Source organism: Anolis sagrei, chromosome 6, assembly GCF_037176765.1.
Source record: "Anolis sagrei isolate rAnoSag1 chromosome 6, rAnoSag1.mat, whole genome shotgun sequence".
Lineage (NCBI taxonomy): Eukaryota > Metazoa > Chordata > Lepidosauria > Squamata > Dactyloidae > Anolis > Anolis sagrei.
In genome coordinates, this window is record NC_090026.1 from 24,746,439 (window position 1) to 24,774,337 (window position 27,899).

The 27,899-nt window shown below is 41.5% G+C and overlaps 3 protein-coding genes across 3 annotated transcripts; all 3 read right to left on the bottom strand.

Annotated features, from left to right (window-relative positions):
• Positions 1 to 1,250: 1,250 nt before the first annotated feature.
• TPPP2 (tubulin polymerization promoting protein family member 2) lies at positions 1,251 to 6,479 on the bottom strand. The gene is made up of 3 exons (XM_060783091.2): positions 6,310 to 6,479; positions 2,775 to 2,928; positions 1,251 to 1,547 (listed from the first exon to the last, which is right to left on the bottom strand). The coding sequence occupies exons 1-3, from the start codon at positions 6,477 to 6,479 to the stop codon at positions 1,365 to 1,367; spliced, it is 507 nt and encodes a 168-aa protein (XP_060639074.1). The 3' UTR covers positions 1,251 to 1,364.
• A 5,781-nt stretch (positions 6,480 to 12,260) lies between these two features.
• LOC132779398 (tubulin polymerization-promoting protein family member 2-like) lies at positions 12,261 to 15,773 on the bottom strand. Its single transcript, XM_060783092.2, has 3 exons — positions 15,604 to 15,773; positions 13,520 to 13,673; positions 12,261 to 12,434 (listed from the first exon to the last, which is right to left on the bottom strand). The coding sequence occupies exons 1-3, from the start codon at positions 15,771 to 15,773 to the stop codon at positions 12,261 to 12,263; spliced, it is 498 nt and encodes a 165-aa protein (XP_060639075.2).
• Positions 15,774 to 21,826: 6,053 nt separating this feature from the next.
• Positions 21,827 to 27,700, bottom strand: LOC132779524 (zinc finger protein 471-like). Its single transcript, XM_060783209.2, has 4 exons — positions 27,619 to 27,700; positions 25,791 to 25,886; positions 23,915 to 24,063; positions 21,827 to 22,852 (listed from the first exon to the last, which is right to left on the bottom strand). The coding sequence occupies exons 1-4, from the start codon at positions 27,698 to 27,700 to the stop codon at positions 21,827 to 21,829; spliced, it is 1,353 nt and encodes a 450-aa protein (XP_060639192.2).
• Between the last annotated feature and the right edge of the window lie 199 nt (positions 27,701 to 27,899).

The window sequence follows — 27,899 nt, forward strand, 5'->3', positions numbered from 1 at the left end:
TTCACTTTAGGGTCACCAAAAGCCAGAAGTGCTTAAAGATACACAACAAGTTCTGGCAGACTGCCAACACCTTGCAAATGGTATCTTTAAAACTGTACTACTTTTTGGGTCAAGGTTTCTAAAGATTTCACAGCCAACTCATACAAACCCCCTGTACGTGATTTATTTTGGAATTGAAAAGAAATTGGGTGCAAGTAAATAAAATATTCCAAGAGCCAATGTGATATGGTCTACAGATTTTGAGAACAGGGGTTAAAAAACATCATGGACAATTTCCTGAAGGACCACATAAATTGTAATCGTGTTGGGTTTCATTCCTGACTGCCCAAGTCCCCAGCCTTCAATGAGTAGTTGGCTAGATAGATTAGAATGAGAGATTCCTTCCCCAAGTTCCTTTTTCATGTCTGTCTCAAGAAGGGGCTTAGAAGGGATTTGTCTTGCTCATCCTGCATGCCACTATCTCCTCCCCCTTTGAATACTTAGCAATGTGATCTCTTCAGGGAAGATGTAATTTCCTCTTTAAAGGTATTTTTATAGCCTATCTCCATTTTCTGGGTGTCTCTTCCATTTGTTCTCCTACAGTGAGGAGGCACCTTGCCATTGTCCTGGCAAGATGTAGTAGATATGGCTATTTTGTTATTTTTCCTTCTTTTTCTTAGAAGATAGCTCAGTGAAGCTAGTCAGCTCCAAGAACCTTTCCTATCCATAATGGCTTAAATAAACATATTTTTAGAACCTATGAAGTTGTGGATCTGCAATCCTGTTCCATCCTGTTGAATGGAAAGCATCCTTGCTCTTTGCATGTAAGCTTCTGCTGGTAATGAACTGTTCTTCTGGCACTCTGCTATATTTTTGTGGAATCACCCACAAGTGAGGATTATTTCTGAGCCTAACAGTTCTTGATTCCCAACAAATCCAACTACAGTTAGACGCAGAGATGTGGTGTTGTGGTTTGGTAGTTGAATTAGGACTGCAGGAGGCTAAGCTCAATCACAGAAACCCACTGGGTGACCTTGGGTAAGTCATACTCTCTATCCCAGAGAAAGGCAAATGCCAATTCCCTCTGAACAAATCTTCCAAAGAAAACTCCCCAGAGTCTTCATAAATCAGAAATTATTTGAAGGCACACATTCAAAATAACAAACTAAAACATGATGTGGATTTTCCTTGCACCACAAATCAAGACATGAGTATATTAGGTGGGGCTTTGAAGGTGAGGTGGACGTTAAGAGCGCTTCCTCTTTGAGATGCCAGAGAGAGACACAAGAAAGCAATGAGTCAGAGCGGTGTTTTATTGTCCTCCCCTCCCATGGCCAAGAGGGACAGGCAGGTCCTCAGGAGGCATGGCACATCTCCATCCACCCCTAATGGGACTTGTCATAGGTTCCAGCTCCCTTGTAGTTTCCAACGTAGCCGGTGTTATGAGCCAAGTCGGCACGCCCAGCTATCCCCTTGCCCTTGCCACTTTCATCGAAACGCTCTTTGTGCGATCCTGTGTACTTGCTGGTGTCTGTCAGTCTGTCCACTGCACCAGCAGCGACAGATTTCTGCAAGATATGCAAGAAGCAAGTTAGACCTCTAGACGCCACCCTTCAGTCCGTACAGTGAATTCTCAGTATCCACCACAGTTTGGTTCTAGCGCCAACCATGGATACCAAAATCCATGGATGGTCAAGTTCCAGTATATGCAATAGTAAAATTGTGTCCCTTATATAAAATGGCAAACAACTCAAATGAGTGCTAGATTTTTCTTTCTAATATTTTTGAGTCACGGTTGGTTGAATACATGGATGCAGAACCTGTGGAGGTCCAACAGTACAAACTTTTCCTCATAAGGAGTAGTGACAAGAGTCCGGTCAATTTGGAGAAAGGCTTGGAATTGGATGGGAGTGCAAAAATTGCTCCAAAACAACATAAAATTGGGAGTTTTTTCATGTCAGGAGTGACTTAAGAAACTGCAAGTCGCTTCTGGTGTGAAATAATCGGCCCTCTGCAAGGATGTTGCCCAGGGGATGCCCGGATGTTTTGATGTTTTACCATCCTCGTGGGAGGCTTCTCTCATCTCCCCACATGGGGAGCTGGAGCTGACAGAGGGAGCTCATCCACACTCTCCCCGGATTCGAACCTGCGACCTGTCAGTCTTCAATCCTGCTGTCACAAGGGTTTAACGCACTGTGCCACCGGGGGCTCCTGTATGATATGGTCAATAGTGTACTGCAGAATTGTAGGGGAATGCAGTTGGTCATTTGGGGCAAAACATTTCCTCCACCATCCCTAGGGATGGTTTCCTGGGTACCTTTCAGAAAGGTCTCAGGATCTCATTCAGGCCAGAGACCACATCTTTCCATAAAGAGAATTCAGAAGCATTGTGGGATTATTTTGAGTACTGAACTAGAAGCAAAACCAAGGGTAGGGACAGGCAAACCTGCCAGCTGCCTGTGAGGCAGTGACCCATCTCACACTGCAATATAAATACACCATCAATTCTGAGATCCTTCCCTGTACTCACCCTTGGCCATATTATTCTAAAAGGTTTCCACTGTTTTTTCAGGACCTCATCACACTAGAGAATGAATCCACTTTAAATCTGGTTTCTGGGGTTTGTAGTTTAGGGAGGAGCCTTCAATAACCTCACTTAACTGCAAACCCCAGAATTCTGCTGGAGGCAGGAACTGGATTTAAAGTGGATTCATTCTCTAGTGTGATGAATTATACCAATTTTTCTATGGTCATGGGAATTACATGTCTTCTTAGGCCTGCTCCTTGACACTCACCGTGGTGCCAACATTGCCAGGTTCTTTGCCATCTATCAGGTTGTGGATAGCTTTCAATGCCTCATCTGGTGACTTCCCTTTGAAGCGTTTAGTACTCAGTTCTTTTAGGGCCTCCAGAAACTCTGGATATGTGATATTACGGGCATTCTTGGCCCTAGTGATGCATAAGGACAGCAGCAGACAAAAAAGTGATATATCAATAGTTTAGTAGATACATATACAGGTTTAACATCCCTTATCCAAAACACTCCAAGATGTAAAGTTGTCTACATGGGTGACTGAGATAGTGAAACTTTTGCCTTCTGATAGTTCAGTGTACACAAACTGTTTGATGCACAAAGTTATTCAAATATTGTATAACACTGCCTTCAGGCTATGTATATAAGGTGTATATAAAACATAAATAAATCTTAGGTTTATACTCGAGTCCCATCTCCAAGGTCATGTACATATATGCAAATATAGATACAGTGTTCCCTCACTTATCGCGGGTGTTATGTTCCAGGACCACCCGTGATAAGTGAAAATCCGTGAAGCAGGAACGCTCTATTTATTTTAATAGTATTTTAATATTTATACATTATTTTAGTAGTTATACACTTTTTAAAGTCTTTATACACTTAAAATAAACCCTGTTTCTGTTTTACTGAGTACTTCTCCTCCTCTTCCTCCTCCTCCTCCCCCCCTCCCACGGCTCCCTTCACCTCCCTGTCAGTGCAGTGGCTGCAAAGAAAAGAAGGAAAGGAAGCAAGCCCTCCTTGCCTATCCCTTTGCCAGGTGAAGAGAGAGAGAGTCAAGGAAAGGAAGGAAAGGTCCTTCAAGGCTGTAGGGAGGGAGGGAAGACTGAGGAGGGAAAGCGTCTTGGAGAGGTGGCGGCAAAAACCCGCAAAATAGCGAAAATATTGTGATATATATTTTAAATTAATATTTATTTTTAAAACCGCGAAACAGCAATTTCGCTAAAAGTGAAACGCAAAATAGCTGTATTCCAGAATCATAAATCCAACACACCCCTGGTCTCAAGTATTTCAGATAAGGGGTATTCAGCTTGTATACCTCAAAGCAGATGTTTTCCCGGATATTAATGTTTAAACAAAATGTTGTACTAGAGGCACGGATAGCATGGAAAAATTAGAAATCGCTACTACATAATAAAAGCAGAATAATAATTTAAAAAGTTCCAGTATTTTTTTAAAAAAATGCATAACTAATACTATGTAACAAAATTTGGAAAAAAAAATCTGTTCCTGGTTTGAAAGTGTTATTCCCTATTTAATTATGTGGCACTTCCTTTGAAAGTAGTTGTACTCGAAAAATTTTGCCTTTGCGGTTGCCACAAACTAAGTTGAAGTGGTTGAGACTCTATCAGCCTCATCATAAAGGCCAAAAAAAGCATCTGGCATCTGGGAGGAAAGAGGGAGCAGCAGAGCAAATCTGTTGCCCCGCGCACAGCTCCCTCTCCGCAACGCTTTTCCCATCACATGGCAAAAGCATCACCCTCACAGTGAGGTCCCGTGTTGGCTCCATTGGGGCCAACACAACACGGGAAGCCTCCCGTGTTGGGGAGGAAGCATCCTGCGACGCTTTCTCCCTGGTTGGGGGTGGGACCTCTGCTGAAACTCACACAACGTGATGTCCAGCATGGGGCTCCATTTTCTAGATGGGGTGAAAGCTTCCAAGGATACTGAATTCACCCCATCTGATGAGGTCCTATGAGATAGTCATTGAAAAGGTATAGCAAAATGTGCTGCACGACGTCTCACAAAAACAATGTTTTTGGAGTTTAATAAACTTTTTTATGTTTTTGTGGTAGAACCAATTAGGAAATGACATCTATAACCCAGAAATAAAAATCATGTTACGTAGTGTAATATGCACATGCAACTAGGGACCTCATCACATTGCCAAAAATAAGCATCCTAGGATGCTTAGAGTCTTCTTCTGAGACGGAGCCCCACGGCAGACATCACACAACATCACGTGACTTCTGAATCTGGCTCTGCCCCCAACTGGAGTTAAAGCATTGCTGGACATTTCCCCCACAACACGGGAAGCTTCTGCACTATTTGGGCAATCGATTTGCCCCTCGTGCCTGCAGTTTCACTATACTTGCTGGCAAAACAACATCGGGGGGGGGGCACCCCATGTGATAAGGTCATAGGTCAATTAAACCTTGCATAAGTATACATTCAGTACCATCAAGAACCCACATGAAAGCTTCTTCTAAAATATGTCTAAGGATTATTTATTTTGTTTCACCAGCTTCCACTTTTCTAATAATTTCAGTTTTGGTGGCTACACTTTCCTAACTCTGATGCTGCTGAACACACAGACCTACTAACTCCAGATAGAGGGTTAAGAAGAAAATATGGTTGGAAGGATGAGAAAGTCTTTGCAAAAAAAGTCTTTGTTAGAGACTTTGTTAACTGAGGTATGCCTGTACTTAACTTGACCACTTTGCATTGCAGGTGGAATAGAATGTTAATGTTACACTATATTTTTAAAAAACCTTAACTCGTTGCATATAGAAACAAGAATAATAGGGAATAATTTTCTGGTACAGGGCACTTCCAGACAGCACTAAATCATGGGTTTTAGTGAGGGGCAAAAAATCCCAGGACTTCAGAAGAGGTCCACACACAGACCCGTTGCTCCCAGGATTTCTGCCTCTGTTGTCCTCTGTTGATCCTTTCTTCCAAGATTTAGAAGCTCCCAAGACGGCTGCTGGAAACTGCAGTTTTTTTAAAACCCCACAAGATATGGATATGCTGAGATTTTGTTATGCGAATCACTGCAAAAGTTCCGTTCCATGTGCAGGCCAGTGAAACTGTGCCCTCCACACATTTCATGAAGTTTTTGGCACACAAAGTTTTTGCCTTCTACTAGAGTGTCACCTTCTACTTAGGAACTGACCAATCAGGAACAAGCATCTAAAACCTGGGAACAACCCCAAATAAAAAAAATCCCGTGATTGCTGAGTGCAGGGACATACAGACATGGGAAGATCCGGATATTCGGCTCAAAACCACAATATTCCTGCACCAGGAAATCTCACGGTTTTTGCCTTTTGTAGCGATTGCTTCCAGGTTTACAGGGAACGGCATCTGGCCACCCTCCTATTTGTTGCAGAATCTCCTGGGATAAAGGTACTGTCTGGATGGGCCCACAGTCATCTCTAAACAGTGTTTATTTTCTACTTATAAGTAAGGATCTCTAAAAAAAAGAAATGCATTACAGTGATCCTTCTCTTAGACTCAGATGAACAATTCTATAAGCTCAGGACTCCACCACCCAATTTTGTTTCATGCACAGAAGCAGCCTCTGGTAAGAATGACTAATAGCTATGAGGAACTATTTCATGATATTAATAAGGTTTAAACAGATATTTTAGCCTTTATGACTTATTTTCCCATAGAGAACACTAATACCACACAACTAGTGAAATGACTAAATAAATATGAAGCAACCCTATCTATTCATTTAGTTGCAACCATACTATCACCACTAAAATGCCCATCCTACCCCGCCAACTCACTTGACTTTGCTGAAGAGAATGTCCACATCAGTACCGGTCACTGTTTTCCCATCCAAGACACCACATTCCTTCATCATCTTAGTAAAGTTCTTGCTTGTCATGTCATTGCCGGAGGCAGCTGTGTCCCCATAAGTGGCAAACTTACGGAAGGTTGGTTCCAGATTTGCCATTCCTCCTGTAGTTATGAGAAAAGGACGTGACAGGAGGCAACAGGAGATGATCTGGTGGCAATTGCTCTTGTGTGTAAATTTACTTTCCCTTTCCCATTGCAGCTCAAGAACATTCCTGGAGTTCTTTAGGGGTCCACACGGTTGGCCAAGCCAAAGATGTACTTGGGCTAATGCACTACCAGCCACAAGTAGCTCCTTGCCAAAGGTTTGCTGAGTGCTCTGGTGCAATCTCACCAGAAATACATGGCTGACTGCTCTGGTATGATCTCACCAAATGTCTGGCAGGGATTTTTTGGTGGCTGGCAATACCACTGTTAGGTCCATTGGATGTGTGGACAGTGGATCAGGCCAAATGTAGCCTGATTCAGTGGTCAACACCTTTGAAAAGCCAGGATCACTCCAGAGTTTCCTGTAAGGTCCAGAGTAAATCCTCCTTGAGTTGCTTTAATTGATGATATAGCACTTCATCACACAGGCAAACTTCCCCTGTCGGAGGATGCTTTCAGCACAGTTCGGGGACGGAATCTTCTGGATCCCATCAAACAATGCACAGCTACTTCCAGCAGGGATCCATCCCCCAACTGTTATGAAAGCATCGTATGACACAGCAATGATAGTACAGGAGGCTTCATGTGTTCTTGATGCCAGCAATGTGGACAGCACAGGAGGAAGCAGGCAATGATGCTTTCCCCCGTATGATGTGGAAGTCAGTGCTGTGTATGATGTAGGGTGCAAGCCAATGGATTCCCCTGCTGCCCCATAGATTCGATGTGATACCCAATGAATCCCCCTGCTGTTACCCTTGTTGCCTAATATGATGAGGTTCATACAGTACTTCTGCTCTCAGCAGCTATGGGGTTAGTCCACATTTTTACCTATTTTATGAGCCCTTCCACAGCCTAAAAACATAACCTCCAATGATCCTGATTTGGCAGGAACAGTTCCGATTTATTTTTGTATTGCTCCAATTTTTTTGCTGTTTTTAAACTATCAGTTTCTCTCTTTGCCCACTTGCACCCTTTGCTTTCTTCAATCGCTGCAAACTGATGGCCACAAGTGTACAAATGTAATGCTCTAAAATTGTCAATCTTGCTCAAAAATGGTGAAGAGGTTCTCAAATCTAAACAGAAAACATCTACTATACATACTTGTGTATAAATTGATATCATATATAAGTCAAGAACAAGTCTGAGCCAAAATTACAGATTTTAACATTACTCATGGATAAGTCAAAGGTCATTTTGCAGAGGAGGGAAAACACCAGTGCCCCTTTGGAGGAGTGGGCAGCCACTCCTGGCCATCACAGCCACAATTTTCCCACTCAGGAAATCAAAAAAGCCAGAAGTAGCACCATGTCAGAGACAGTAGAGGCGAGCAGTGTTCTTTCAGACTGTCTTGAAATGGACTAGGCTCTCATTTTTGCCACTCTGGTTCTTTTTTAGATAAGAGTTAAGGCACAGTACTTATCTGACCCTCGGATAAGTTGACACAATTTTTTGGGGTTGATCTTCTGACTAAAGTGAGTATATACAGTAGTTACAACCCTGGAGTTAACACTGCACAGCTCCTGTGCAGTGCCTGGGGCAACCACATTTCCACCAACAACACTTGCATTCATTTGAAACTTGGGTTACCTGAGTTGATAGATGTTGAAACCCTGCCTGGTTCCCTCTTGGGTGTCTTCCTTCCAGGGAGGAGATGGCCTGCTCTGTGCCAGTTACACTAGTGGCTTGGACATACAGTTTGTATTGGGAATTGTGACATCATCAAATTGTCTATGACATCATGGTCAACCTCACTTGCAATATGCTTGCCCTTGAAATATCTAGACCAGTGGTTCCCAACCTTTTTTTGAGCTGGACGCCCTTGACCAGGGCCCACTTTGACCAGGGCCCGCTTTGACCAGAGCCCACTGTGACCAGGGACCACTCTCCAACATTTGTACCAAATGGGGCAGGGCTGGTTAGCTCTGTGGAAATAAATAAAATAAAATAAAATAAAATAAAATAAAATAAAATAAAATAAAATAAAATAAAATAAAATAAAATAAATAAAATAAAATAAAATAAAATAAAATAAAATAAAATAAAATAAAATAAAATAAAATAAAATAAAATAAAATAAAATAAAATAATAAAATAAAATAAAATAAATAAATAAATAAATAAATAAATAAATAAAATAAAATAAAATAATAAAATAAAAAGGAGGTTTGTGGACCGGATTTTCGTCCTCGTGGCCCACTGCTGAGCTGCTCCCCACAGGTTGAGAACCACTGATTTAGCCAGTAGCAAGCACAAAATAGCTTTTTGTCTGTGAAAAAAGACAAAAAAGAAACAATTAAGGAAATAAAATCTAGTTTATCTCTAGAATTTGCAGAGAAACACCACCACACACTAAGATAATGCATCCAGTGTTCTGCTAATAAATGCATCACATACAAATAACATTACCCTGTTTATTTGACTGGAGAGAGACTTATGAGTTACACACAATTCAAATTGTATTGTATTGTGTGCCTTTAAGGCATTTCCAACTTATGTCAACCCTAAGGCAAACCTATAATGGACTTTTCTCAGATATGGTCATGCTGTTGTCTTCTTTTTTATGATTTTTTAAATTAAGACAGGGATAAAAATTGGGGTAAAAATTGCTGGAAGAAACATCAACAACCTCAGATATGCAGATGACACCACTCTGATGGCCGAAAGCGAGGAGGAGCTGAGGAGCCTTCTAATCAAGGTGAAAGAAGAAAGCGCAAAAGCCGGGTTGCAGCTAAACGTCAAAAAAACCAAGATTATGGCAACAAGAATGATTGACAACTGGAAAATAGAGGGAGAAAATGTGGAGGCCGTGACAGACTTTGTATTTCTAGGCGCAAAGATTACTGCAGATGCAGACTGTGGCCAGGAAATCAGAAGACGCTTACTTCTTGGGAGGAGAGCAATGTCCAATCTCGATAAAATAGTAAAGAGTAGAGACATTAGACTGACAACAAAGATCTGCCTAGTCAAAGCCATGGTATTCCCTGTAGTAACCTATGGATGTGAGAGCTGGACCTTAGGGAAGGCTGAGCGAAGGAAGATCGATGCTTTTGAGCTGTGGTGTTGGAGGAAAGTGCTGAGAGTGCCTTGGACTGCGAGAAGATCCAACCAGTCCATCCTCCAGGAAATAAAGCCCGGCTGCTCACTGGAGGGAAGGATACTAGAGACAAAGTTGAAGTACTTTGGCCACATCATGAGGAGACAGCAAAGCCTAGAGAAGACAATTATGCTGGGGAAAGTGGAAGGCAAAAGGAAGAGGGGCCGACCAAGGGCAAGAAGGATGGATGGCATCCTTGAAGTGACTGGACTGACCTTGAAGGAGCTGGGGGTGGTGATGGCCGACAGGGAGCTCTGGCATGGGCTGGTCCATGAGGTCACGAAGAGTCGGAGACGACTGAACGAATGAACAACAATTAAGACAGAGTAAAACAAAAGAACATCATCAACTACAAAAGATTAAAATTACTCTTTTTTGGAAAATACTACATCCTAAACATAAAAAAAACCCAATAACTACAAACTACAAACAATATTAACTAATCTAAGGGCTTTACACTTACTGTCTGGTGGTTATATTTTCTGTTTTCTACACCCATTTAGTGAAAAGCAACCACTGGTACATCCTTTCCCTGCATAATAACACACTTCTAGTCACGAAGAGTCGGAGACGACTGAACGAATGAACAACAACAACAAGTCTAAAAAAACAAGTGATGGGGATTTGGCCGCATCTTTGCTGCAGGAACACAATAAACAGATCCCAGTCTTTCTTAAAGTTAGTTAGAGATTTCTTCTTTATCAACGTAGTAAGTTTATCAATTTCCACAAATTTGTTTATTTTTATAAGCTAATTGTTTTGGGATGGAATCTTGGAGTCTTTCCATCTTTGAGCATAGGTCATTCTTGCTGCTGTTATTATGTATAGCAATAATCTTACACATTTTGTATCAAATTGCTCATGTAACATTCCATGCTGATAAAGTTCAGATTTCAATTCAAATTTGGCTTCAAAAATTTCTTCTAAAATTATATATATTTGCGCCCAGTATTTCTGGGCTTTTTACATCACCACCACATATGATAAAAAGTGCCCACCTTTCCCCTGCATTTCCAACAGACACTAGAACTATTTTTATACATCTTACCAATCATTTCTGGTATCAAGTACCATCTATTCATCATTTTATTTTTTAAAAATCTTTCAAGTCATTATACAGTGAAGATTTCAAACCGTTGTCATCTTCTGAGGCTAAGTGAGTGTGAACTGCCCAAGGTCACTCGATGGGTTTCTATGATCAAGCTAGGATTCAAACCCTGGTTTTCAAGAGTATTGTTACAATATTTATGCCACTACACCACATTGATTCTCACACAGCACTGGTTTTGCTGAATACAGTTGACTTGTGGTGTACAGCTAACACATGTCTCTAGTGAATTTATGGATGGGCAATTAGGAATGGCATTTTACTGCCATCAGCACTGGCTCTCCAAAATCACATCCTCTCTACAAAGACTATAGTCTGTGACATAAAATGGGCAAGGGGCTGCGGTGGTGAAATGTGTTAAACCCTTGTGCTGCTGAACTGCTGACCTGAAGTTTGGCTGAACTGCTGACCTAAAGGTTGTCAGTTGGAATCCCGTCTGTCAGCTCCAGCTCCTGCCAATCTAGCAGTTCAAAAACATGCAAATATGATTAGATATATATAGGTACTGCTTTGGCAGGGAAAGACAAAGAGACACTCCAAATAATTTTGCCAGACACACAACCAGGAGTTGTCAACACAGGCTCCTCACCTTGAAAATGGAGAAAAGTACCTCCCCAGAGCCAGAGATGAGAACCACCTCCAGAAGCTGGAAATGAAAGAAGGAGCCTTTGCCTTTGTTTGTGTGTGTTCATTGTATATGACTGTAAAGGCATTGAATGTTTGTCTATGTATGTAAATGCTGTAATCCACTCCCTGGGGGAGAAGGATGGAATATAAATAAAGTTATTATTATTATTATTATTATTATTATTATTATTATTATTAAGATTTACCATCATAGCAGACAAACAGTGGAATCCATTATTTCATTGTGAACTCCAATAGACAGAATGTGGTAGGGGTCAGAACAATTCATGTCTTATATCCTGTGTCCAAGAAGTTATTACATCCTGTTGAGCTGAGTTTTCACTTTTAGTTGTCACACAATGAGAACGCCATCCTCCAGTCTAGTCTCTTTGGGATCCTTCTGTCATTTTGATTCAGGATGATCTGAGATTGTGACCAAGTTTGGCAGTTGCCACTTTAGAGAGTTGCTCTTTTGCATCACCTAGATATTTCACAAAAACCCTAATACATTACTGGAAACCTCACTCTACTACCAAAGATGCATTTAGCTACTCAGATTCTGAAAGGGAAGGCAAGGCATGTGCTCAGAAGTCTAACACAATGGGGAAAAATGACCTAAAATGCAAATTGTGTCTTCTTGACTTTGTCAGGGATAGTCTCCAGATGGGTTCCTTGTATCTCCAAACTCTAGTTTTTGTTGCAGGGTGTATGCCTTCAGAATAATTCCTTAAGTATATGTTGGTGGATCCATCCATAGTAAGCCAGCTGAGTGATCATTCACTCAGATAAATAGAAACATAACATGCCAGAGAGAATTGCTAGAAGAGTTGTTTATTAAATTCCCAGTTCCATGGCCAGGAAAAAGAAGTAAGCTTTCAGAAGACACTGCAAGTTTCCTTGCACATTTAGTGGGTCTTGTCATAGGTTCCCTTGCAAGCCCCGACATGGCCCTTGTCAGCCACATCTAACTGCCCAGTTAAACCTTTGCCTTTGCCAGTATTGCAAAAATGTTCCTTATGAGAGCCCGTGTATTTGCTTGTATCGGTCAATCTTTCCACCACACTGGCTGCAACAGATTTCTGAAATGTAGGCAAGCAACAAATAAATGATTATTGTTTTCATGCTGGGTTGATTCCAGTGCATGCAAAATAATACGTTTAGAGGCCCTGTTGATGTGCTAACTGTCTCCTCTTCCAGAGACAACATCTAAACATTGCACAAACAACTGGGCAGATTTGTTGCAACAAGGAGACATATCAGTGACATTTTTAAAAACCCAATCAATTAATACTTAAGTTTGCAAATTTACCAAATAAAGAAACAAAAATAAAAAAAGAAAATGAAGAAAATATTCCAAATTTAGAATACAAATGATAATTATTGATTTTCATGGCTGTTGGACTAAACATTTCCCATACATCGTAGCATTTTAGGCATAACATTTAGAGGGAATAGTATAGAAATTGACCCCCCCAGTGCGCAATGGGTTAAATCCTTGTGCCGGCAGGAATGAAGATGGACAGGTTGGAGGTTCAAGTCTGGGGAGAGTGGAATGAGCTCCCTCTGTCAGCTCCAGCTCCCCACACAGGGATATGAGAGAAGCCTCCCACAAAGATGGCAAAACATCAAAAACATCCAGGCATCCCCAGGGCACCATCCTTGCAGACGGCCAATTCTCTAACACCAGAAGTGACTTGCAGTTTCTCAAGTCACTCCTGACACACACAAAAAGAGGTTTCAGTTAAAAATAATCAAAACCATGACTTCTGTTGAACTAAAATATATACTTCTGAATTCAGATTACCCAAATTTTGCTCCAAGAACTGAATTATGAAAGATGTGTCCTATTTTTTAAAAAAATATTAAGAGTTCGGTGAGGCACCAAAGCCTTGTTTCCATCTAAGGAAACTCTTTACTTCTCCGCCTTCAAACATTTTAACAAGCCTTGTTCACAAAAGCTTTCACATATATCTTTGCAATCATAAAGATTAAAATCTCTCTCTTATAAAAGCTGTGCTTCCCAGGAACATACATTCTGTACAATTTTTCTGCCAGAAATATAACACAGAAGTATAAAATATCTCACAGAAGTATAAAATATCGTAGGCTGCCGAACATTCTTTACATGTAATGGGCTCCCATATCTCAGGAAAGTAACACTCACTGTGGATCCCAGGTTGTCTGGCTCTTTGCCCTCCATCAGCTTGAAGATGGCATGCAAAGCCTCCTCGGGGGACTTGCCCTTAAAGCGCTTTCCACTCAGCTCCTTAAGGGCTTGTTGGAACTCAATGTAATTGATGTTTCGGGCTCCCTTGTATCTGGGGGTGGTGGAGAGAAAGGACAGTTATCTGTGATTCCCACAATCTATTATGTTTAGCATACCTGCATTGTCACCATCTTTCTCATTAACACTTCCTGGATACTCATGGGAAATGGATGGATCTCTCTTCTACAGATTTGTTGGAAGGAACCCAACTGGAAGAACTGGACACAATATTCTGGGTGGGATGTGTCCAAAACAGAATAATGCTAAAGAGATCGGTGCTAAAGAGAACCACATCCAGTGGCACTTGGATCTGGCAAGACTTGGGCACAAGTTTCATCCTGAGTTAAATGACAAGATGGAAATTCCTCCCCAAGCCACAAACAGGTAACCGGACTGACTCATACTTAAAGAATGGTGGATAGTTGGTGTCTTCTTTCACTTCCAAGAAAGCAAACTAGTTTAGGAGATTCAAGAGAAGCTATGTAGCAAACAGTTCTGCTCTCCAATGGAAGGGAATGGCTTCTTAGAGGAACAGTCAATATATGAGTGGTGTTCATTAAAGATTTCCCCTGACCCATTCCTATTTATCACAGGGAGCTCAAACTGCACATGTGTGATGATACAAGTCTCTATAGGTTATGTGCTAATTTACAACTCAGAACTGATAACGGTCTTGGTTTTACAGGTGCTGAAGTGGTGTGAGGTGTGATAATGGACCCTGTAGAATACAGAGCAGTCATCAAGTTCCTTTACTTGAAAGGCTGCGCACCAAAGGAGACATTTGATGAGATGAAAAAGGTTTATGGTGATGATTCTCCATCATATGATGTAGTCAAGAACTGGCACCGTGAATTCAAATGTGGTCGGACTTTGGTGGAAACAGCTCCAATTCCATCCAACTCTGCTATTGATGAACACACCATCCAACAGGTGGAGGTCATCATTTTGGAAAATCAGCTCATAACCATTTGCCACCTAGGCCAAAATATCAAGGTTAGTGTTGGGGTCTGTGGGGGAAAATCATCCAAGACCATCTTCACATGCATAATTTATCCCCTCGCTAGGTTCCCTGGCTGCTCACACCTTTCTAGAAGCAGGAAAGAGTTTAATGCTCTCAGGCTCTATTGACGATGTGCCATGGAAACCAGGAGGACCTTTTCAATAGACTGATCACACAGGATGAAAGCTGGGCCCATCACTATGATCCTGAGAATAAAGTCCAGTCAATGCAATGGAAGCATCATGACTCACCGCCTCTAAAGAAGGCATGTTCCGAACTCTCGACAGGCAAGGTCATGCTCACAGTATTTTGGGACCAGCACAGAGTGGTATTGATGGATTTCCTAGGAAAAGGGGGCCATGATCACTGGAGCACTATGCTTCATTACTGTGGAAATTGCAGGAGGCCATCAAAACCAAGAGACATGGCAAAAGTGTCCGTCTTCTGCAAGACAATGCACCAGTTCACAACTCATGTGCTGCCCAAATGGAAGCATGCTCCTGTGGCTTTGAAATTCTACTTCATCCCCCTCATTCACCTGACCTGGCACCATCAGGCTTCCACCTCTTTCCAAAATGAAGTTATTTTTGAAGGGCAAGCATTTTTCAGATGATGATACTCTAATTTCTGAAGTCACAATGTGGCTTTTGGAGCAATCTGTCGACTTCTACAAGCGAGGTGTTTACAGTTGCTTAAAAAGATAGAAGAAGTGTGTGTCCCTAGGTGGCACCTATTTAGAGATGGACTAATAACTGTGCCAAGTTTCATTGCTTTTGGTCCACAGGAAGTGAGTCAGGGGAAATCTTTAATGAATGCCCCTCGTATTGTCCCTTGTCATCTGAAGCCTATCATTTATTTATTTATTTATTTATTTATTTATAATATTTATAGCCTGCCTTTCTCAACCATACGGCGATCTACTTATATGGCTTGGACTTTGGCACTGATCACCCAGCCATTGGTCCCTGTCCTTGCAACTCACTTGTATTTGTTGAACATGTTGTCCACATCAGTGCTGGTAACCGTCTCTCCGTCCACCACACCACACTCTTTCAACATCTTAGAAAAGTTCTTGTTTGTCATTTCATTGCCGCTGGTGGAGCTTTCACCATAAATTGCAAACCTACGGAAAGCCTTTTCAAGCTCTGACATCCTGTAATTGTGGGGTAAGTTGCTGAAGGAAGATACAATAGGATGTTCTCTTTAGGGAACATCTTGGACTTTTTATCTGGCTTTAAATAGATATGGGGAAAGTGGGTGAAAGGATGGGATATAAGAAAACCTGTAAACAGAAGTGTAATTTCTCTGAAATGAATAATGATTCTTAATTCTTGTTTTTCAGTTTTAGGGAATCTATATTAACTCAGTGTAAAACAACTACATGTCCCTCAAACTCGGAACCACTTTAATTACAGCTTGACATAGTAATCATAAAATTGTGACTACATGGACAATTTAATTATTTGTGGATTTGATAAAAATGTTATTTGTGGGAATCTCTAGGTCCTCCAGTACAACTCTTGTGTTTGGTATTTCAGATCAGCTACAATATGAATAGTGGTGCAGTTGGTCAAACTGCTGAGCTGCTGAACTTGTCGACCAAAAGGTTGGCAGGATGCAGGGTGAGCTCCTGCTGTTAGCCCCAGCTTCTGCCAACCCAGCAGTTTAAAAACATGCAAATGTGAGTAGATCAATAGGTACTGCTTTGGCAGGAAGGTAACAGCACTCCATGCAGTCATGCTGGCCACATGACCTAAGAGGTGTCTATGGGCAATGCCGGCTCTTCTACTTAGAAATGGAGATGAGCACCACCCCTCAGAGTCGGAGACAGCTAGACTTAATGTTAAGGGGAAACCTTTAACTTTACAATATGAATACAACCCAATTTCTCCTCCAAAGCACAAGTCTGTTATAATTATCTATAGCAAACATCCTGCAACTTATTGTCTCATTAAGGAACATTTTGATGTTTTTAGTCATCGTTCAGCCTTTGTTTACAAAAGAGGGCATTTTTGCTTTAAGAGAAAGAAGAAAAATATGTCTTCCTAATTCGAACCACCAGATTCCCAGCTACATAGTAAGAGTGTCTCTTAGGTTTTGAATATACTCTAGTTAGAGAGAGAAAAAATGAACAAATCCTAGAAACTAGAGATCAACCATCTGCTTCTTGAAATAGCTAGATGATGGGTTTTACCTGGACTTGCAGACTGCGGAGATTTTGTGTGTTTCCTTTTTTTGGAAAGTCTAGGAGGGAAAGACTTGCTCTATACAAAACAGAACCAGAAGACCTGAGCATATGTATATTTTTACAGGGGATTATGACCTTGAGAGTTTCCTATGATGTTTCTGCTGACATAATTGGTTGGCCTTTGACCAAGGACATGAAATTGGTTCCAGAGATTTCTCTTTGGAAAAAAAATCAGGCTTATGAAACCAGTGATGTATCTGTGATTTGAAAGATACGGATGTTGGGTGCATGTCTACACTTAAGTGTTTTCGAGTGGCAAAACAAAGTGCAGATGCAGATAAAAACTATTGCCAGGACAGACAAGAACTAAATTCCCTTTCCTATAAAAGAAGTCATATAAAAGAATGTGACTCCCTAAAATTCACTCTGGACTCATCAAGAATGAGGAGGGAGTAGAAATGACCACAGAGGTTCATCCTGAACATCAAAATGAAAACATCAATAGATGTATTTGGAACTGACAGGAGTGCTGGATTTGCAGCAAAGGGATTCTCTGTTCATCCATTTTGGCTAAACTGGATTGGGAATTTTTTTGTGAATCTGTACAGTGGTACTATCAAGGGCAGGACTTTGGAGTTGGCATCCTGGTCCTCATATGGCCAAATGATCAAGTGGAGCACTCAAAGTCAGCAAGACTGGCTTATCAAATTGAAGGGACATTGGGTTGTTGTAGGTTTTTCCGTGCTATATGGCTATGTTCTAGAGGCATTTTTTGCCTGCATCTATGGCAAGCATCCTCAGAGGTAGTGAGGATGCCTCTGAGGATGCTTGCCATAGACACAGGCAAAACGTCAGGAGAAAAATGCCTCTAGAACATGGCCATATAGCCCGGAAAAACCTACAACACCCCAGTGATTCAGGCCATGAAAGCCTTCGACAATACATTGAAGAGATATTATCTAAATAGCTCACATTCCATAGGCCCAAAAACCAAGGGGTTTTCCATGCTGGCCCAAAATCCAGCATGAGATCTTAAGTTGAACCTGCATGTCCAAATGACATCCAGAAAATTCAGGTCCATAATGCAAAGTAAAGGTTATCCTGCTCTTTCTCCCTGGTTGCATTGGCACCTATGCTGATGTCAGTAAAGGCAATAGCCAGAACCTCTCCCAGTTTGGCGGCAGCAGAAAGGACATCCAAGGTAAAGTAACAGTTTCTGCAGATTTGAACTATTTTCACACCTAGTGGACAACTTGGATATCATTCTGCTACTGCAGCAGAACAAAAACAGACATTATATTCACCTTCTAGGGCAGTCAGAGGTATGCCCTGGATTTATTTGTACATGTAGATGAACCCCATGTCTAAAATTACCTGGCTGCATAACTAAATTTGTGACTGGACTGAGATCTGGACATCTTATTTTACATTCCTTAGTCATGTTGCAGCAACAGTTGAATTTTGAGTTTGCCCAAACTGCTGAATTGGCACTACAGCATTTCCATTCCCCATACACTGGAAACACCACTGGCACCAAGGATAAGGATCATGCAGCCTTCCTGATATTTTCAGACTATAGCAAACTTCACCTAGGGTAGGGTTGCTAGGAGTTGCAATCCAACAACATCTGGAGGATGGCATGATTCCCATCCTTGCTCTCTATCTGGTTATGCCTCTCTACTGTGTTCCTTTCGATTAGGGCTACTGACTTACCACTCCTTATATGGAAACACTAAATTACAAATTACTACTTGAATAGAATGATTAATTGTAATTACATCTTACACGCCTACTAATTTGGCATATGTAATGGCAAAATCGATGAGACTTGGAATTCTGCAAGAATCTGGCATTTGAGCAAGTCCTTCCTCGTGATGTCAACTTGGCTTTTCCTTCCAATTGTCTACAAACTGTACTTTCAGGATAAAAAGACTTCGACAGTAACAAGAACCGGCAGCAAAATCTGACAGAATCTTTAATCTCAAGGTTTCTGAGTTATTGATGGACTTTTAATTTAAAAAAAACAACAAGTTAAATGGGTTTTAAGTATTGGCATGACAATGCAACAGAGAACATTTTCCATTCCAAAACAGAACTGGGGCGGTGTATTCAAGTCCACATTTCCTTCCAGCAGTGATTATACAAGTCATAACTTTGCTTGCTTAAAATAATTCCTTTCTTTAATCACCTCAAAAATTAATACTATGATTCTGTAATATCCAGTTGATTTTGAATGCATCGTTCAAGTCATAGTATTGACTAGGGCATATTCCAAATAAATCATGCTTCAAGCAGTTTGACTGAAATGAACAGAACTTCAATTTATTTATGATTAATTTAAATCCTGTTGATTTCTATCTACCCCAAACAAGACAGATGGCTCATCTACAGCAGGGATCCTCAAACTAAGACCCGGGGGCCGAATACAGCCCTCCAAGGTCATTTACCCGGCCCTTGCTCAGGGTCAATCTAAGTCGGAAACAACTTGAAAACACACAACAACAACAACAACAACAACAACAACAACACTATCTCATCAGCCAAAAGCAGGCCCACACTTCCCATTGAAATACTAATAAGCTTATATTTGTTAAAATTATTCTTCATTTTAATTATTGTAATTTTTTTTGTGTTCTTTGCACTACAAATAAAATATGTGCAGTGTGCATAGGAATTCATTCATGTTTTTTTCAAATTATAATCCAGCCCTCCAACAATCTGAGGGACTGTGACCTGGCCCTCTGTTCACAAAGTTTGAGGACTCTTGATCTACAGCGTTGAATTAATGCAGTTTGACACCGCAATGGCTTAATGCTATGGAATCAAAAGAGTTGGAGTTTCACAGTCTTTAGTCTTCTCTGCCCGAATAGTATTGCCTCACCCAAACTACAACTCCCAGGATTTGATAGCATTAAGCCATGGCAGCTAAAACGGCATCGAACTGCATTAATTCTACACTGTAGACACACCCTAAGTCTAGAACCAGCAAAATATTTTCCTCAAAGGATTATTTTTGGTCTTGTCTCTTTCCTGGCCCAGTTCAATGTCAGGAAGAAGGGAGAATGTGAAAGGACTAACAATGTGCAAATTCTAACCGTAGGGTGATCCTGTTGCACTCTACTGCTGGGAATCACTTCTGTACTTAACACACAATCCAGTTCAAGATAAAATAGCAAAGCAGTTTATTGCATATATATATAAAAAACCACCCAGCAAAATAGTGAAAAAATCAATGTCCAAAAATAAGAATACTCCTCAGAGTTCGAAGTACATGAAATGCATCAAAAACCAGGAATATAAAAGCAGGTAAAGTCCAAATATTCAACACAAGAACAGTCCACAGGAACATGAAACATGGAATCAGGAAGCATGAACACAAGTAAACCTGAAACTAAAAATCCCTTGGAAGGTTTGATTTGGCTCCAAAATCAATGTTGTCTGGACTGAGGGAATATTCCTCTGGCCTTTCTAATATAGACAGAAAACCAGACCATTGTCCTTTCAAAACTGATAAGGGCTTCTTCATTAATAGGCGAGCTGACCTTTGCACTGCTTCACAAGATTGTCTATGTTGACGGAACATTAATCTTCTATCTAACTGTTGCTCATTAGCTCATCCACCTAGAGTTATATCTTCCTGATGTCTATTTTTAATGTATTGTTATAATGTTATTGTTTTATTTTGTTTTATGTTGTGGTTATGTATTTTAATGTGCTACATTTTAACTGTGTTGATCGGGCTTGGCCCCATGTAAACCACCCTGAGTCCCTTCGAGGAGATGGAGGTGGGGTAGAAAAATAAAGCTATTATTATTATTATTATTATTATTATTATTATTATTATTATTATTATTATTATTCCTCTCTTGCATCTTCCTCCCCTGAGCTCATTTCTGCCTCTGACCTTGCATCTCTAGGGAACTGCTTTTCTGGAAAGTGGCTTCCCTTGAACAGACAGCTCTCATTCTCAGGGCTTAAAGAATCCCGATGTTCTTGCTGATCTGCAGAATCCCCAGTGAGATCAGGTATAAAAAGGTAAAGGTAGTCCCCTGACATTAAGTCCAGTCATGTCTGACTCTGGGGTGTGGTGCTCATCTCCATTTCTAAGCTGAAGAGCCAGCATTGTCCGTAGACACCTCCAAGGTCATGTGGCCGGCATGATTGCATGGACCGCTGTTACCTTCCCGCTGGAGCGGTACCTATTGATCTACTCACATTTGCATGTTTTCGAACTGCTAGGTTGGCAGAAGCTAGGGCTGACAGCGGAAGCTCACGCCGCTCCCCGGAATCGAACCTGCGACCTTTCGATCAACAAGCTCAGCAGCTCAGTGCTTTAACCCACTGCGCCACCGGGGGCTCCGAGATCAGGTATAGGCACAATCAAAGGTTGGACTACAACAGCACCTCATGAAAATTATTAAGGCCTTTCTCTGGTTCCTTGGCCAAGTTGGTGAACTCAGAAAATGAAATCATACAGCTTACTCCATAGACCCATCATACATATGCAAGCAAGAAAATTCAAATGGATGGCTTCCCATCATGGTGGTATAGGAGCCCCCGGTGGCACAGTGGGTTAAACCCCTGCACCGGCAGAACTGAAGACTGACAGGTCGCAGGTTCAAATCCGGGGAGAGCGTGGATGAGCTCCCTCTATCAGCTCCAGCTCCTCATGCAGGGACATGAGAGAAGCCTCCCACAAGGATGATAAAACATCAAAACATCCTGGCGTCCCCTGGGCAACGTCCTTGCAGACAGCCAATTCTCTCACAAAAGAAGTTACTTTCTCAAGTTACTCCTGATATGACAAAAAAAAAATCATGGTGGTAAAAATATTAAACTGAATATTTGACATCTTGTTCCTGATGACCTCATGGTAGATTTTATAGTACCACATTCTTTCCTTCTGCTTCTCTGCCCTTTATGCATAACCACATAACCTTCATCAAGGAAGACTATTTAGTCCTATCTAATGGTAAGCCCTGGTTTCCAAAATCTACAAACATGTATGTGTATTCTTTTAATGTCGCTTCATGTGCTTGCGCAGGTATGAAGCCTGAGTGAAGAAGCTGCCACATTCTGGGCATTCGTGTCTCAAATTTGTGGTGTGCTTCCTCTTATGCTTTAACAGATAGGAATGGCGGGCAAAACACATCTTACAGGTTGGACATTCATACGGCTTCTCAGGTTGGTGGACAGCCATGTGCCTCTCCAGGTAGTAAAATAAGCGGAACTCCTTTGAGCACTTGGGGCAAGCAAAAGACTCCTTCTTGTCTTCCTCCAGAGGCAAATCAGGATAGATGAGAGAACAGGATTTCTTCTGACTCTGACCGGCCATAGCATGAGACCACCAAGAGTGTATAGGAGAAGCTGTCTTCCTTTGCATGTAAGACATACTCTTATGGCCTTCACTTGGGCTCCTCAAGACTGTGGACTCAGTGGGCAGAGCAAGTGGCAACTCAGCACTGGCTGAAATGCCAGTTTCAATGTGAGGCTGCTCAGGGGGCTTCATGTCAAAGTTGCCATTGTCGATTCCACAATATCCACACTCACAAATCTGTGTAAGGGGCAGGACATGAGGAACCCCACTGATTCCGATTTCCCAAATGCTGTTTTGGGGAAGCAGCCCAAGGCTATTGCTTGCTGTGGTGCAGCGTTGTCCACACTCACAGGTTTTTAGGCTGGCAAAAGATCTGTTGTCCTCCTGAAAACCTTGAAGGTTAAGGCGCTGCAGCTGAACTGTGGGGATGCTCTTATCAGGAAGTCTTTGGCCATGCACATCCTGACTATTGTGGTCTTTTTCTCCTAATTCCACTTCCTTCTCCTCCATTTCACAGCTTCCACTATGCCATTTCTGGTGCTTCTTCAGCTGCACCTGGTACTTGAACCGAAATCCACAAATAGTACAGCCATAGGGTTGCTCTGAAGGGTGGGTGAACATATGTAGGATGAAGTCAGTGGCACGCTTGAAGCGCTGTCCACAGTGCTCACAAAGGTGAGACTTCTCTTGCTTTCTTCTAATATGAGTCCATTCATGTCGGGCACACTCAGAAGGAAAACGGAAAATTTTCCCACAGTGGGCACAAGAGTAGGACTTTTGATGAGCTGTGTGACAGCTTGTCCTCTGCTTGCCCCTTGGGTATCTTGTCCTTAACTTGCCCTGCAGATGAGTACAGATGTGTCGGGCGAGGTGAGAAGACCACTTGAACTTTTTCCCACACTGACCACAGACACAAGACTTCTTGAACTGAGTATGTTTACCATTCACTAACTTTCTCCTAACATGAATGAGTTTATGTTGGGCAAGGTCAGAAAGGAATTGGAAGGTTGCCCCACACTGACTACAAATATGTGACCTAGTGAATTGAGCACTCCGGTCTGTCATTAATGTTTCCGATTGGCCCTTGTTTAGTTTAACTGTGTTCCCACTAAAATGTTCATATCGCTGATGTCGAGCAAGAGAAGAACGCCATCGGAAGCCCTTTCCACACTGGTTACATAAATGATCATTCTTGGTAGAGGTGGTGCCATCTGAGTCTTCATTTAGGATTTTGCTTGCAAGTGTGTTCTTTGGTTGCACCATGGCACTTGACTGATTCAGGTTCATCCTGTCTGAATTCCTCCTAGAATGAGTACGCTGATGACGGGCAAGATCAGAGGGCCACAGAAAGACCTTTCCACATTGATTGCAGATGTATTGCCCCTTTTGGATCTGGTCTGGCACTGATATGGACTTTTGATGGAGGCGGCTTGGTCTGACTTCTTTCAGTTTGTTCTGATCACACTTGGTTGACTTGCTCTTCCAGTGCACTTTTTTATTATGATAGGTAAGTTCACAGGGCCAACGGAAGTGTTTCCCACAGGGGCCACAGGTACGTGAATTCTTTGAATGGTTTGTCGTTAACCGTGACTTTTGACTCATGGGCATTGCTGACTGTTTCTGTCTCTGTCTCTGTCTCCGTCTAGAGGTCTTCCTTCTCAAGTGAATCTGTTTATGTTGGACAAGGTTAGAGAGCCGCTTGAAGGCCTTATCACATTGCTCACAGGCATGGTGCTTCTGGTTTGAAGTGAGCGTTGAACTTTGGCTGAGCGTTTCCTCACCACCTACAGAAGTTTCCGTGCCCTGTTGACTGGCCAATGGGACTGTCTTGCCTTCATATGACTGAGATTCTGAATCTGCAGCTCCCTTTGCCAGATTCTCTGAATCTCCTCTCTCAGTACTTGTCGACTGATGTATTTCCTCTAAATTTTCACCACCTGCTGAGATAGAAAAGCAAATGAAATTAATTTCTCTCTGAAGTATTCCAGGTAAGTCTAGACATCAGACTGCCTTCTGCAATGCAAAATTATAATCTGTGGTTAAACTAGGGAACCATAGGATCTAAATGTTTTTTGCATCCCTTAGAGCTATGATATGGTTAGCCCTCCGCATTTGTGGGTTTGACTTTCATGGATTTGGTTTCTCACATATTTTATTAATATTATGTTATGTTAGATGTGGATTAATTGATTGTTTTATGTTGTTATTTATGTATTGGGACTGGCATTGAATTTTTGTTGTAATTCGCCCTGAGTCCCCTCAGGGAGAGAGGGCAGAATATAACATTTTTATTATTTTTATTATTTATATGCTCTCTACAGGAATCTCTAACATGTCTCTATGAACAACTTCCACCAGAAGTTAACCACAGAGTTGTACATGTCTTTAGGCATTTGTAGGTCTTTCAGTATAATTCTATTGCCAACTTCCACTTGAAGTTGACCATTGTCACAGAAATTCCTAGAGAGTTGTTCACTCAAGTAAAAACAGTGTTTCTGATTCACTTTATTCACTTTTGCAAGTGTCCTGTACCCCTTACCCCAGTGAATGTGCAGGGATAACAGTATTTTCTCCTGCACATATTAGCCTTTCTCCAACATCTGCCCAGGATAGGAAGGATGAGACATTGTTTATTATGTCAGAGATGAACCATGGAAAGGTAACAGCAGCAAGGCTTAGTCTAAGGAATGACTTACACAAAGCAAGACAAGTTAAATCCTCTTAATACCACATCACTTCAAGTCATCCCACCCCCACTTAGGGTGAAAGATGGGATAAAAATAAATAAATCAAAGTAAATACTAGCAGGAAAACATTACTACAAATAAATGAATAAATAAATAAATAATACTAGCAGGAAAACATTGCTGCTGCTGCTGCTGCTACTACTACTACTACCTACTACTACTACAAAGAGCCCCCGGTGGCGCAGTGGGTTAAACCTCTGTGCCAGCAGGACTGAAGACCAACAGGTCACAGGTTCAAATCCAGGGAGAGGCGGATGAGCTCCCTCTATCAGCTCCAGCTCCTCATACGGGGACATGAGAGACGCCCCCCACAAGGATCAATTCATCCGGGCGTCCCCTGGGCAACATCCTTGCAGACGGCCAATTCTCTCACACCAGAAGCGACTTGCAGTTTCTCAAGTCGCTCCTGACACGACAAAAAAAAAAACTACTACTAGTACTACTACTACTAATAATAATAATGATAATAACAAATACTAGCAGGAAAACATAATAATAATAATAATAATAATAATAATAATAATAATAATAGTACTAGCAGGAAAGCATTGCTTTGAATCATCCTTCAAAATATCAATGGGTACAGCTTTAGAATTAATGCAGTTTGATCCCACTGCCATGGCTCAGTGCTCTGGATCATAAGGCGAGTAGTTTTACAAGGTCTTTCACCTTTTCTGATAAATAGCACTGGTGCCTCACAGCTACCAAGATTCCATAGCATAGAGCCATGACAGCTAAAGTTCTGTCAAACTGCAATAATTCTACAGTGTGGATGCATTCCAAGTCACAGAAAAACTAGCTCTGATAGAAAGACTTTCTGCATGCAAATAGGCCATTGTAGCTCCATCTGTTTCCAAGATTGTATGCTACAACTTGTAATCAATAATATTTGAAAAGGGCCCTGGACACAGACTCACCTGGAGATGTTTCAGGCTGATAAGGCTCAAGTTCAAGGATCCACACTTGTCCTTCTTCCACCCAAGATGCTGCATCAAGTTGGAGTTCTGGCAAATCTACAAAGCAGAGAGGAAACAATATATGTCAGAGCCAATCTGTTATCCTCCAAACTCTGAAATTTTAGCAGTGTTTGCCAGATGATTTCAGTGTTTTTAGCCCCCAGAATTCATGGCTTTTGGGAAAGCAGGCTGGTAGTTGAAGAAATAGAAGTTAAAAGTTTGGGAACCACTGCTCTAGAGCACCCCTCAACTTTCATTTATGTGAAAGCACCTGATGAGCCAACCTGGACACAGCATATTATTTGAGAACACAGAAATGCTGGACCACTCTCACAACCACCATGTCAGACTACACAGAGAAGCCATCGAAATCCACAAGCATGTGGACAATTTCAACAGAAAGGAGGAGACCATGAAAATGAACAAAATCTGGCTACCAATATTAAAAATCTCTAAAATTACAACAGCAAAACAACAGAGAGTAAACAAACAGGCACATCTAATCACCTCTCAACAAAGGATTCCTCCAGGCACTGCCAAGCCATCAAATGCTAATCAAGGTGGCCAGTTGAAACATTCTCACCTAGCTCCAGCAGACTAGAGTCCTTTGTCCCACCCTGGTCATTCCACAGATATATAAACCGATTTTCCTACTTCCAATAGACCTCACTACCTCTGAGGATGCTTGCTATAGATGCAGGCGAAATGTCAGGAGAAAATGCCTATAGAACATGGCCATATAACCCGGAAAAACCTACAACAACCCAGTAAACCAATTCAACTTGGTTTAGCCTGCAGAAAGGAATGGAGTTCCCTGGACATTATGAAGACTAGCGGGAGTGACTTTGGGACCTGTGTATTTTAGGATTTAAATCTAAAAATATCCAATTGCCCCCAACCATGGCTGGCTCTTCACTGTAGAATTAATGCAATTTGAGAAGGCTCGAGTTATGAAATAATGGGAATTGGAGTTTTATAAGGTCTTTAGCCTTTTCTGCCAAAGACTGCTGCTGCCCCACCAAACTACAACTCTCAGGATTCCATAACATTGAAACATGGCAGTTAAAGTGATGTCAAACTGCAGTAACTCCACTGTGCAGATGCACCGCATGCATTCTATCCCCTGCTCTTACCAACATCCTGGAAACAGACTTAAAAGTTCGCTTTGGTCATGGATGGAAAGGGGATATGATCTCAAAAGGTTGGAGCTTTTTAGGAGAATGGGCTTCTTTGCCTCCACTCAGGAATTTTTTAAAAAAATAATCTTTATTGAAGGTTTTTTCGGGCTATATGGCCATGTTCTAGAGGCATTTTCTCCTGACGTTTCACCTGCATCTATGGCAAGCATCCTCAGAGGTAGTGAGGTCTGTTGGAACTAGGAAAAAGGGTTTATGTATCTGTGGAATGACCAGGGTGGGACAAAGGACTCTTGTCTGCTGGAGCTAGGTGTGAATGTTTCAACTGACCACCTTGATTAGCATTTAATGGCCTGACAGTGCCTGGAGCAAACTTTTGTTGAGAGGTGATTAGATGTTCTTGTTTGTTTCCTCTCTGTTGTTGTGCTGTTGTAATTTTAGAGTTTTTTTAATACTGGTAGCCAGATTTTGTTCATTTTCATGGTTTCCTCTTTTCTGTTGAAATTGTCCACATGCTTGCTAGGAATTGTGGGAGTTGAAGTCCAAAACACCTGGAGGGTCGAAGTTTGCCCATGCCTGATATAGATGCACCCCAGGATTGCTGTTCTCAAAAGCAAGTCCCCTTTAAAGCTTTGCCCCACAAGGAAACTCACCTTTTGCAGCCTCGGCTTCTTCAGCTGCCAAAGGCCTCAAAACAGCTGGAATATTTTTACTCCACTCTGACTGCAAAGCCATTTTCTTTCTTCAGCAAGCTACCTGTAAGCCAAGAGTTGTTATTAAGGAATATTTAAGCAATTTATATGCCACTTGCCATATCAAATGCTATCTTGAGGAGGCAAGTGGAGAAGACAGGCTGCTTTTAGAACTGCTGAAGTTCCATAAGAAGATATTAGCAAATGGAGAAAGTAGAATCATGATCAGTCTTTCCATTTAT